The sequence below is a fragment of the Oryctolagus cuniculus genome, chromosome 9, assembly GCF_051225735.1.
Source record: "Oryctolagus cuniculus isolate XC-2025 breed Fujian yellow rabbit chromosome 9, ASM5122573v1, whole genome shotgun sequence".
Lineage (NCBI taxonomy): Eukaryota > Metazoa > Chordata > Mammalia > Lagomorpha > Leporidae > Oryctolagus > Oryctolagus cuniculus.
The window spans coordinates 133,700,817-133,713,920 of NC_142875.1; the positions used below are offsets into that span (position 1 = coordinate 133,700,817).

Genomic DNA, 13,104 nt, shown 5'->3' on the forward strand with positions numbered 1-13,104 from the left:
CCTGAAATTTGTGACTGGCCAGGCTTACTGTGCCTTAGGTCACCTGTACCCCTTTACACCCTGTTACATACAGGCTGGGTGGGTTTTTCTGTAGGCAAACTGGGCGCATATTTGTTGGGGATAAGGATGCCCGGCACCTGGGGAACAGTGCTCCTGGCTGTGCCAGGAGGGGCTTCCAGGAAGAGACGAGTGCCCGCATCACCAGCCTGGGACGGTGACTCCTGACCCGCTGAGGACCCAAAGGCAGAGGAAGCCGTCCTGGGCACTTGCGGAGTGCACCAGCAGAGAGCGCTCTCCCTGCCTCCCACATCGCTCACGTCACACACAGCTGACTGCCCAACTAAGATGAGGACAAGCAACTAGAGGGTGGCATCAGTCACTGGTGACCTTGATATGAGAATCGCGTACAAAAAATATAGACAGCTCTTGCAAAAAATTCTGCTAGGAAAGATCCAATGAAATGAAGAAAAACTTGGGAAGAGAAACAGGGAAGGGGTGATGTGGCAGTGCTCCCGAGCACACAGAGGCGCCTGGTCTGCAGCAAAACACATGGGCTGTGGACAGCAGTGCAGCAGCAACGTGTGGCCCCCAGGCCTGGTCCCCGTCACCAGTGCTGAGTCAGCACAAGGCAGGTCTGACAACAGTGGGAGCCACTGGCAGCCGACGGGGCAGCCGAGTGGCACCTCGAGGAAACGCCGTCCGTCCGAGTGAAGACGGGTCAGGGTTTGGAGTTCAGAAGGGGGAGCTCGGGAGGACCAGCCTGAGGACACGTCAGGACTCGGGAGCAGGGCTCAGGAGCCAAGGGCCACGCACACAAAGCAGCGGTGGCTCCGACAACTGGAGGTTTGTCAGCAACCGCAGACGTCAGTGCAGCCGCTTGAGAAACGGCCAGGCCGGCGCCGCGGCTCACTAGGCTAATCCTCCACCTTCGGTGCCGGCACCCCGGGTTCTAGTCCCGGTCAGGGCGCCGGATTCTGTCCCGGTTGCCCCTCTTCCAGGCCAGCTCTCTGCTGTGGCCCGGGAGGGCAGTGGAGGATAGCCCAAGTGCTTGGGCCCTGCACCCCATGGGAGACCAGGAGAAGCACCTGGCTCCTGCCATCGGATCAGCGCGGTGCGCCGGCTGCAGTGGCCATTGGAGGATGAACCAACGGCAAAGGAAGACCTTTCTCGCTATCTCTCTCTCTCACTGTCCACTCTGCCTGTCAAAAAAAAAAAAAAAGAAAAGAAAAAGAAAAAGAGACGGGCCACAGGAGAGCTGATGGCTTCCTTCCTCAGCAAGGCATGTGACTTCTGCACAATGGCGCATGCGCACATACCTGGTGCCAGGCACGGCACCGACAGTGGGATCTTAACATGGGTGGGACACAACAGCTCGTTTTGGCTGGAAATTAGAGATTGCCGCGTTTCGTGAACAACGCGATTAGTAAAGTTTACGGTCTCTTCGGCTGCCTGCATGCACTGCACCGTTACATGTGGGGACGACACAACCTGCAGGAGGGGCTGTGGAACACTGACACTGGTACTGACAGACCTCACCCAACTGGCGAGGGAAAAGTCCCCTTCTCCTGGCGACAGGCTGAGTGTGTGGAGGGAGGAAGAGGCCCTGCAGCGCTGGACACACGTGCAGCAAGGGGCAAGGGGACACACCCAGTGACACCCAGTATTCCTCAGCTGTGGGCTCAAAGGAAGGCCTTTTCACTTCATATTCGTTTCATCCTTTTGTATTTTGAAGGCTGTTTCAATGAGGACATTTTGTAATTTACAAAGTTCTGGGAAGCCAATGTCACCTCGACAATCTTTTAAAGCCCTTTATGCTGTGGCTGACATCACTAACCCCATCTACTGCACAATAGAAAAATAAGTATGCCAGGGCTAGCGCTGTGGCATGCGGGCTAACACCCTGGCTTGAAGCGCCGGCATCCCATATGGGTGCTGGTTCTAGTCCCGGCTGCTCCACTTCCAATGCAGCTCTCTGCTATGGCCTGGGAAAGTAGTGGAGGATGGCCCAAGTCCTTGGGCCCCTGCACCCATGTGGGAGACCTGGAAGAAGCTCCTGGCTTTGGAACAGCGCAACTCCAGCCGTTGTGGCCATCTGGGAAGTGAACCAACAGATGGAAGACCTCTCTCTGTCTCTACCTCTCTATGTAACTCTTTCAAATAAATAAATCTTAAAAAAAAAATGCCAAACTGAGAAACTGTTGCAACCCAACACTTCAGAGCCTGTTTTTTAAAAAAAGATTTATTTATTTGAAATGCAGTTATAGAGGCAGAGGCAGAGACGGAGAGAGAGAGAGGTCTTCCATCCACTAGTTCACTCCCCAAATGGCCATGAGAGCTGGAGCTGGGCCAGTCAGAAGCCAGAGCCTGGAGCTTCCCCCAGGTCTCCCATGTGAGTGCAGGGGCCCAGGGACTTTGGGCCATCCTCAACTGCCTTCCCAGGCCACTGCAGAGAGCTGGACTGGAAGTGGAGCAGCCAGGACACCAACCAGCCAATGGGATGCTAGCACTGCAGGCAGGGCTTTACCCACCACACCACAGCCCCAACCCATTTCAGAGTTTTTACTTATTTTTTTGACAGGCAGAGTTAGAGCGAGAGACAAAGAGAAAGGTCTTCCTTTTCTATTGGTTCACCCCTCAAGTGGCTGCTATGGCCAGTGCGCTGCACTGATCCGAAGTCAGGAGCCAGGTGCTTCTCCTGGCCTCCCATGTGGGTGCAGGTCCCAAGCACTTGGGCCATCCTCCACTGCACTCCCAGGCCACAGCAGAGAGCTGGACTGGAAGAGGGGCAACCGGGACAGAATCTGGCACCCCTCAGAGTCTTTTTAAATCAAAGTTCATCCCTGGCCTGTAAAGTGTACTCTTTGCCACAACCAGAGTTTGGGCTCCCTGGGGCGGTGCCAGTAAAGACGTGGGTGTGGCCAGCCTAGCTGTGTTCTCCCCAGCCCCTGTGCGGAGCCCACAGCTCCCTGATGGAGCTGAGCAGCCAGTTCCTGCTTTGGGAGGGATTTTCCCAGCATGAAGCCACCGCGAGGGCTCTGCTCCCTTCACTGAAGAACAGTCAGGGGTGGGCACTGCTGCAGGCAGGGCCAGAGTCTTCCTCTTAGGACAGAGACGTCTTTCAGCCTCTGTGCACCTGCTGTCACCCTGGGCCATGAGGGGCCACACTCGCGGGCTGAGGGTGGCAACGGGCAGAATGCTGGCTCCCGAGGACCGCGCTCGGCTGCTGGCCAGCTGGCTAGGCAGCCCCCTCCATCTGAACTGCTGGTCAACAAGCATCCAAGTCTGGACTCTAAACCGCCAAAATAATTCAGACATACCACGTAAGGAAACTAAACATTTATTGAGTACATGTTTACTTAGTAATAACACAATTTCTCAAAAAAATACAAAAAAATAAAAAGGAACGGAACTCTTCCAAACACAAAGAAGCAGTTTGCATTGTTCTCGGATTAGACTTGAATCTGACAGCTCACTCTCCCCCGTGGTAACTGCTGCCACTGGAGGAGGCTGTTCACATTCTGAAACGGAACAGTGAGAAGCAGTCTAAGCGCAGGGGTGGCTACACACAGCACACTCCCTGCTTTGCCTGAGCTTGGAACGCGGCCGCTCCCAACAGCAGCCAGACTTCAGCACAGGCACAGACAACCACCTCCTTCCCAGATGTGCTGTGTGGCACGGGTCAAATGCCCAGGTGCGGCTTCCACACACATGTGACAGATGGCACATATGCTCTCTTGCACCTCTGAATGGAAGCATGTTCTACTGCAATACCACAAGCCCTGGGTTTTCTCTCACAACAACAACAAAAAGCATATTCCAGTATTTCCTGAAAAATTTTATAGCAAGGTTGAAAAGAGCCCTTGTCCACCACTGCCAGAACCGACTTGTCCAGGTGGAGTGCACATGGTGGCGTCTGTCTTCACAAGGAGCTGCTGAGGGAGCTGTGAGTGTCCACACCACAGTGTCATCTCGGCGGTTCCCGGGGGTGACTTCAAACCGCCCCGTCACAGCCCTTCTCGGCGGTACTGTTTTACTAATGACAGATACTTTCGTTTCTGTTTTTTCCATCTTTTCAAAGGCTCCCTTTTGTTTGAAAACTGAATTTACAGAAAATGCTAAGGAAGCCATCTCATTAGACACCAGGTAGGGAGGCAGTGAGGACAATCACTTTCCATTTAACAGCAAGACTGAGGCTGACTTACAGGCAATGCCAAACCGCTCAGTGTAAGGCGTTATTCTGTTCTTCTCACGGATTGCTAGAAATCGGAGTAATATCGTAATTCACTTTTTAAAATTCTTAAACTACTTTTTAGACTTCTGTCTTAACTTTACATCACTTAGCTTTTAAAATCTAATTTCATTTTCAATGAACTAAGGAACAACAAACATTTCAGAAAAGTTTAGCCAGACTTTAACAGGGAAAAAAGTTGCTTTGGTGATATGTAAAAGGATGACTGTTAGGGTATAAATCAATTAAACTACTTTTTATTAAATATCAAAATGCAATAAGGCAATTATTAAGTCAACTGAAAAAATTGCATTTAATAACTGTATAACTGGCCCGACATCTGAGATATTATACTCCTACTTTTCTTCTCTACTTAAAAGAATCAAAACATTAAAAAAAAAAAAAACTGGTCAGGGAGGGTGCTTTTCCTGCGGCGGTTAACTGCCCACATTCCGCATCAGAGCGCCTCCGTGATTCTCGGCTCCAGCTCCCGACTCCAGCTTCTTACTAATGCAGACCCTGGGAGGCAGCAGTGATGGCTCAAGTCACTGGGCTCCGGCCACCCACCTGGGAGACCCTGTTCCCGGCTGCTGGCTCTGCCTACGCCGGGCTGTTCCAGGTGTACCGGGAGCCAACCAGCAAACGGGAGCTCTCCTTCTCTTTCTGTGCCTCTCAAAACTTTTTCTTGAATCCTTAAAAAACACAGATCAAGGGACTAAGAAGATCTCAAAGAGGTTTAACCAATACTGGGGTACTAGTTAATGTGTATCTGCCATCTCCTGTTCTCTTGAATCTTCTCAAACTGCAACCGGAAGTGCCCCTAGAGGGAGTGAACAGATGTGACTTCCAGCTTAAGCTCCAGTCAAGGCTGGGCAGTGACCACCCCACCCCAACCTGGCTTCGAATCAGTACTCCCTGGGAAAACCACAACAGAGGCTTTAGCCTTCTGCCCCAGCTAGGCGGTGCGCCATCACCCAGCACCTGGCATGGCCACAGGGCAAGGTGAAGGAGGATACCTGTGTTGCCACAAACTGGGATCCAGCACAAAGACAGAACGCCGAATCCTTAGCACTAAGTGATCGGTGAGTAAGGTGACCAGGAAACAACTCTGGTTTATAAAGATAGAAAGCTAAAGCCGGGCCTATTTCTCTCTCTCAGGGCAGCCAGCACCTCTGCCCTCCTGCAGGGCCCAGGCGAGCGGCCAGTGACTCGGTCCCGGCTGCAGCTCCCAGGTGAGCAGCCCACCCGCCTCCTCCCCTGCTTCTCGGTCTCCGCCCTCGGTCCATTCTTCCTCTTCCCTCGCCTCTCACCAGACTCTCACTCAATTCCTTTCCTTTCCTTCCTCTCCCCGTTTCTCACTTCCTCTGCTTTCTTCTCTGACTACTCACGTGCATCACCCTTTTTCCTAACTTTCTCCTTCCTTACATAATACAAGCAAAATTCCCCTACCAGAGACCGTTCAGCCCCAGGACATGGGACCACCTGCACAGGGCGGGCCCGCAGGGGGATGCTGCTGCAGCCTCACCAGGGGGTATTCTGGAGCCCACAAAAGGTATGGGACGTCAGAGCCAAGCACACACTCTAACAAGGCTTCATCGCATGAAACTCCTGGTCCCATTTACCTACAAACTGCTTTGTGAGAAAAAGCCGGGCAGAACACTTTCCACCGCACCCCGAGCCTCTGCCTCTGATGACACCTGTAGGGCGTTCTGCCTGCGTAAAGGTCCAAGGCGCAGACAGTCCCAGGCACAGGGTCCAGATCTCCTTCCCACCTGGTTTTCCCTTCCTCGCACCAGGGACACAGGCTTGAGCGGGAGCAGAGAGCCAGTACCAGCATGCAATCACTCTGGAGCCAAAGGAACTCGGTGACCTTACGCATTTGCACTACTCTTTATAAAAAAAAAAAAAATGCATTTTCTTCAAACGTGAACCAAAGTATTTTCTAAAGGTTTTCCAAGTTCTTCTGGAGTGGTCACTTGCTACAAATGAAGGCTGACCACCCAGGAGACTCCTTCAGCTTTGGTAACACTGGGCCAGACACCTGTGAGGTCAGCGTTGTTGATACACACAGACTCCAAGCACAGAGCACACAACTCACACAGACTGCATAGATAACACAGCGCTTTAGGGAAGACTACACACATTCTCCAACTTGTCCATCTATCATTTAACCTCACTGAGAACAGCATTTCCTGAGAACACTCAAGGGAAAAGTTACCTTGTCCAGAGATAAACTCCGAGAATTCATTTCAACCTTGTCACAGGAGTTCCAGGACACCCACGAGTCAGGTAAGAAGAGTCCTGGTGGATGTGTGTCACCCCAACTCCGTTCATGACGAAAGCTCAGGCAGGCTGGGGCCTAAAGAGCAGGTGGCCCACAGCACCAGCACAGTCTGCAGTCCCACCCCGAGGGATGAAGCTGAGACCACACCCTACATAACCCCATCCAGTCAGGCCCTCTGCTCGCTGAGAAAGTGAACTCTTGAGGAATTTACTAAAGAAAATTGGTATCTTGCTAAAAGCCCCAAGTGTTTCCTCTAATACAGTATCTCAAAACCACATTACCAACCACCAGCCGTGCCATGAGTTGGGACACAAATTCCAACCTTCAAGCTGGCAAGGTCATCTCCAGTCGTCTCTAACTAGGGAACGTCAGGATCACCTGAGACGTCTGCTGACAAAGAACCTTCATGTGACTTAGTTTTGTACCCCAACAAACCCAAACCAAAAGACGGCAAATTTAAGACAATGGGGAAAATGTGCTTAAGGAACAGATCTCAGGTGTTGTTGTTGGCCACGATGTCGCTGCTCAGTGGGGACCAACAGAACGTCTGGGACTTTCTTTAATATGCTTCAGCAACAAAGGGGGGGTGGGGTGAAAGAAACAGGAAGGTGCTGCTAAGCTCTGAGCTGGGCTGTGGAGTACCACTGCACACGCTCCCACTTGCTCATCATTTTCAAAATCTCATCGTTAACATTTACTTGTGGATTCCACCCAGGACCCAGCACCCCAGGACCACCGCTGGGTGCTGCTCATGAACCTGAATGAACCCCCTCACCCCCACCCCAGAGGCCTCCCAGCCAGGCAGGCCGTGGTACCCCTGGGGCCCCAGGATACACCCTCCCAATCGCTCAACTCCGGGTTCTCCTGTTCTACTCAGCGAGCTCATGTCAACCTGTCTCACGGGTTCTGTTACCACAGCATTCTACAGCTCAGGCACACAAAGTCCACCTGTTCAAGGTGTCCGCCTGCCCTAGGGTGTTGGACTACGGGGGAACGACTCCCACTGTGCCCTCCTCCCTCCACCTGTCCCTCACGGGCTGTGGGACGCCACCGCTCTGCAGCCCATGGCTCTGCAGCCCATGTCGCCACAGAGGGCTGCGGGTGCAGGATTTCCATGCGGCACTGCCTTCACGGGCTTCCCTCTACCTGAGAGCCAGGTGGCACCTGGTGAGATGAGATGCGCGCCCTCAGAGGCGCTGGTCCCCGAGAGCGCCAAGCGATGTGGCGTTCTTACGTTCAAGGCTTTAAAACATCAGCTGGTACAAAGTCAAGGCCTGTGAGCCACCCTGCTCTTTGTACGGTCAGATGTAACAGTCTTCTTACTCCGGATCCCCTCACAACCTCCCCAGAGGAAGGCTCCATCCGCCAGCTTCTCCAGAAACACCTTGAAAAGCCATTTTGAGGTAGAAGCAAAGTGTAACTAGACCGCTCCTTCCTACTTCACGGTCTCTCAAATTTCTCCTCACAGGAAGTGCGCGGCTTACGCATTTTGGTCCGCTGAAGTTTCCACCATCTTAATATCCTACTAAGGTTTTCTCTTTACTGTCAGCATAATATATTTTGCTTCCAGAATGCCCAGTAAAGCTGAAAGTTTTCATTCAAAGTGACTAAAAAAAAAAATACTTCCCTAATATCTACTTAACAATCTTCGATCTGAGTTTTGGCAAGACAGTTGAACAGGGACAGGACGCAAACACCCCACTTCTCTCTCTCTCTCTCTGTCACACACACACACACACACACACAACCCCAAAGTGCTCACGGTTCCTCCCTTCGGATACAGCTCGGGGTTTAACGTGCAGGTACGGAGACTGAACAAACACGATTGTCACCACATCTGAGGGCAGAGATGAAATGCGTAAAGGCACACGGAGATTGTCGACGGGGGACGCCGTTCACATCACATTTCTCGAGGAGAGCAGGGCCTTCCTGCTCCTGTAAACAGGCCCCGTGGGGGACGGCTGCGGGAGCCCGGGAGGCCGGCCGTGGTGTGCAGCTGCGGGAGCCCGGGAGGCCGGCCGTGGTGTGCAGCTGCGGGAGCCCGGGAGGCCGGCCGTGGTGTGCAGCTGCGGGAGCCCGGGAGGCCGGCCGTGGTGCGCGGCTGCGGGAGCCCGGGAGGCCGGCCGTGGTGCGCGGCTGCGGGAGCCCGGGGTGCGCGGCTGCGGGAGCCCGGGAGGCCGGCCGTGGTGTGCAGCTGCGGGAGCCCGGGGTGTGCAGCTGCGGGAGCCCGGGAGGCCGGCCGTGGTGCGCGGCTGCGGGAGCCCGGGAGGCCGGCCGTGGTGCGCGGCTGCGGGAGCCCGCGGAGGGCGGCCGTGGTGCGCGGCTGCGGGAGCCCGGGAGGCCGGCCGTGGTGCGCGGCTGCGGGAGCCCGGGAGGCCGGCCGTGGTGCGCGGCTGCAGGAGCCCGCGGAGGGCGGCCGGCAGTGGTGCGCAGGCTCCCAGGGCAGGAGCGCCTCCTCAGCGCCGAGACGACGGACGGACGGACAGACGGACAGACGGACGGACGGAGGACGGCGGTGACCTCACAGCGAGCCCGAGGGCGCGGCTCAGCCCGTTTCACAGTTGCGGGAGTGGGCGCGGGCTCCGGCCCAGGCACGTGGCGCACGGCGGCCGAGTCACGTGGCTCGCGGCGCCCTGGCCACGCGCTCGCGGACGCTGCGGGCCAGCTGCTTGATGAAGAGGCCGTAGCTGCGGCCGCAGTAGGTGTGCGCCGTCCCGCGCAGCGCCAGCTCCAGCGGCGGCAGCAGCGCGCGCACGCTGTCGTCCTCGAAGGAGCACTGCGGAGAGAAGCAGAGGCTGAGGGGGTGTCGCGAGTGACCCCTCGGCCCCGCAGGCCAAGGGACCCGGACACGCGGCTGCGCTCCGGGCAGGGGCTCCGCCTCGCGTGGCGGGAACGCGACCCGGCCACCCCGGCACAGAGGCCACTCTGCCCCGCGCTGCGGGCCACCGGCTCCAGAGTGCATTTCGGGTCCGCGTCCTTTATCCACGCTAACACGCGAACACCCTGAGGAAGAGCGGCCCCCCACGCGGAGTGACAGCTCAGGCTCCCACGCTGACTTCCCGAGCAGAGCTCGCCCCGTGCGCCCGGCCCGCCCCAGACCTCGCTGCGCCCCTGGCCGCCCCCTCCTCCCGAGCACCCAGCCCCGCAGGGCCGCGCGGAGCTTCGGGCTGCCAGGCGAGGGCAGGGAGCAGAGCGGAGGCTCTCCGGGCCGCAGGCACGCGGCGTGGGGCACCTCCCAAGCACAGAACCTGGGAGAGGGGCAGTGCGCCCCAGCACACCCTGGGTTCTGGCCGCATCCGCCGGGGCCTGCCCGCAGAGCCAGGGGTGGGTCCACCCGGGCTAGCAGGGACACCAAGCGGCACGGGGACTCGGACGCACAGCAAGCACTGCACAGACCCCAGAACGTTCTCCCCTGTGAGCCCGCAGTGTTCACACTTAGCATTTCTGTTCACGCAAAAGCTAACGTTTAACAAACGCGTGGCCTGTAACGGCCGAAGATCCGGCCCACGCAGCCGGGTCCAGATCCCGCCCGGCCCTGACCCTGACCCTGACCCTGACCCGTCACAATGTCCGCCGAGGTCTCGGCTCCGTGAGAGCCGCTCGCTGCAGCTCGCACAGGCAACCCCCGGCGGGATGCGCTTCTTGAAAACACTGCGCTTCTCACTGAATTATAGATAAGGAAAGAGAGAAACACAACGCAAGAGCACCATAAGAGACTGATTAACTTCATTACGTTGAAAAATGGGCAGAAAGAAGCTGTAGTTAACACAGGCCCAAAACAATCATTAATTCAGTATTTGAAGTCATTTTAAAAATAACATTTCAAAAAGAAATCAAAGGTAATCAACTTAAAACTATTACCTGAGTTTTTAAAGGTATATTTTTATAAACCAAAGAAAAGATCATATAAAATTAGCGAGGCTTAATTCTCTAATATATTTTTTAGATGTTCAAGGGAAACAAAGGAATTACATTTTTATAGGAATGCATTTCTTTCCTATCCTGCAAAATCCTGGGACCCCAAAAGCACTTTTCTTCATTTTTATCACCTTCTGACAACACACAGTAAAGCATTAATAAAATACGGTATTAATTTCTGAAGGCATACAAGGCCTGCTACATTAAAACCAACATCAACACTAAATTTTGTAATTCTTCAGTGAGTACAGTCATATCATGATAAACTGATTATTTAGGAACCGTATCTGTCAAGTTTATTGGATGAGAAACTTAGCAAGTAGTACACAGAAACAGAAGCCCACATGTGGCTGTCAACACCTCGCCTAAGCCAGGACAACGGGCACCTGCCACAGGATCCCCTTGCCACAGGGCGGCCGCGTACCCACCACATTCCCGCTGCTGCCAGCCTTCTGCCATCCCTCCTGCAGACCGTCTTGCACCACGCCAGCCCCTCCACGACCCCGCCTGGGCCTCTTCCTCAGTGGCCCCAGCTGGGACTGCCCGCCCCCAGCCCCCTGTGGATTTCGGCTCTTCCGGGAGGTCCACCCCAGCCCTGCAAAGCAAGGCTGCAGCACCGTCTCAGCTCTCACCTGTGCCTCAGTGGTCACAGCTCAGTGCCTTTATTCTCACTGGGGTCAACCTGGCAGAGACCAGAGGTCTCAGGAACCAGCACCAGCAAATGAGAAGCTGGCAAACGGGGCTCATGACCACAGGAGAGCGCTGAGCCCTCTGCCTTCTCCCCAGGGAGAAGGCTGCAGCTCATTAAGTCCCAGCAGGAATCCCAACCTCCTCTGGATCTGTTCCAGCCCTGGTCCCTGACAGTCCACCGTAATTACCGGAAAGGGGACTCAGAACGAGACAGCAGACATCTGGGCAAGGAGCAAACTCATTTTCTCCCAAGCTCATAAAAAAGCAAACGCTTGATAAAGAAAACCCCACTTACAAAAGCAGTAAGAAAATAAAACACGGAGGCATACACGTTCAGGCCCGCTGGGAAACTACGTAGGGAGGGAACCGTAAAGCATTCCTGGAAGACAAGCGGGAAGACAGCCCCTGTGCTCGGGCAGGGGCCTCAGCTACCATGAAACACCCGAATTCATGAAGGCCAGAGGTTTGCCGAGCTCACAGCTCTGGAAGGCCAAGGGCCTGGCACCCCACCCATAGCTCCTGGAGGGAAGTAGAAAGAACGAGCAGCCATGTGCTCAGGACAGGCACCAGGCCTGCTCAGTGACAGCCACCCTGGAATAAGGGAGCCACTCTCCCGGAAACCACGTTAATCCCTCCTTTGGGGGCTGCTTACAAGTCCCACACGACCTAAGACTACCACATCAGCCAAGAAATCTCAACTTGAGTTTTGGTGGAGACAAACCATGTCTGAGCTCTCACCACCAAAAAAAAAGCCAGCAGTCACTGGGTCACCCCACTCCCTGACAGACTCAAGCAAGACACTCCTGGGGACACAAAGGCCCAGTGGCCAGGCAGTAGGAACCGCATGCACGGTGCACAGATAGACAGGAATGTCCAGAGATGCCAAGTGGACTCCCAGAGCACGGCCAAGTCAGAGCTCAGGCCTTTCAGTTCAAGGCTGATTCTGAAACGAACAGTGTGGAGACAAGAGGCCAACCATCTGGAGGAGAGCAAATGACACCACGCCTCCTTCAACACAGGAGACTGCAAATTCCCAAGGAACTGACACGGATCTGGTTTTAGAAAGTGAAAGGGGTATGGCTAAATCCCCTTGTAACTGGTTCTACAGCCTGAGCACAGAAGGACTCCCAACTGCGACTTTAAAATAAAGGCTGCTAACTTTAAACATAAAAAAGTTTCAACAAAATCTGCGCAGTATAAAATGCCACAAAGTTAAATTGGGAGAAAAAATTACAATATGTATCACAGATAAAAAATGAAAACATCCTCAATATATAAAGAACTTTTAATAGATAAAGGGGGGTGGGCAGAAGACCCTCCAGTATCTGCTATACAGTACCATAAACATCTAAAGCCAGACAGTGATGTACCCGAAACAGGCACACTCCATGGTACGTAAATTACGTCTCAACAGAATTTTTGTAGGACCTAACGAACAGATGACAGACTTAAAAGAAAATTCAAGGGTTGGCACTGTGGTGCAGCAGGTTAATACCGCTGCCTGCGGCACCTGAATCCCACATGGATGCCAGTTCAAGTCCCCACTGCTCCACTTCCAATACAGCTCCCTAATAATGTACCTGGAAAGGCCACAGAAAATGGTCCAAGTTCTTGGGCCTTGCATTCACATGGGAGATGTGGATGAAGCTCCTGGCTTTGGCCTGGCCAAGCCCTGGCCACTGTGGCCATATGGGGAGTAAACCAGCAAATCGAAGATATCTCTCTCTCTCCCCCTTACAAGTAAATAAATAGATATTTTTAAAAAAAAAATGAAGAAGAAGAAGAAGAAGAAAACTGCAACACACAGCCATACACTGCGGCTGGTCTTCCAGACAGACAGCAAGCACAGAACAGAGAATGAGACAGTTGGCACCATGGTGGGCAGGAGGCAAGGGACAGGAAGGGGCCACAGATTCTGGGTAACCTTTATCTGGTTTGGACTTCTCCATGGTTATTAATACTGCACCAAAAATAATTATATCAA

At 54.2% G+C, this 13,104-nt stretch overlaps 1 protein-coding gene across 2 annotated transcripts in view; it reads right to left on the bottom strand.

Annotated features, from left to right (window-relative positions):
- Positions 1–8,833: 8,833 nt before the first annotated feature.
- Positions 8,834–13,104, bottom strand: part of GXYLT1 (glucoside xylosyltransferase 1) — a 39,488-nt gene continuing 35,217 nt past the window's right edge. Inside the window, exon 7 of one of the 2 annotated variants that reach the window (XM_051850959.3) lies at positions 8,834–9,288. In XM_051850959.3, the coding sequence (XP_051706919.1) occupies positions 9,127–9,288 (162 nt within the window). In that variant the 3' untranslated portion in view covers positions 8,834–9,126. The remainder of the gene's footprint in view (positions 9,289–13,104) is intronic. The other variant, XM_051850958.3, reaches the window with a different exon arrangement.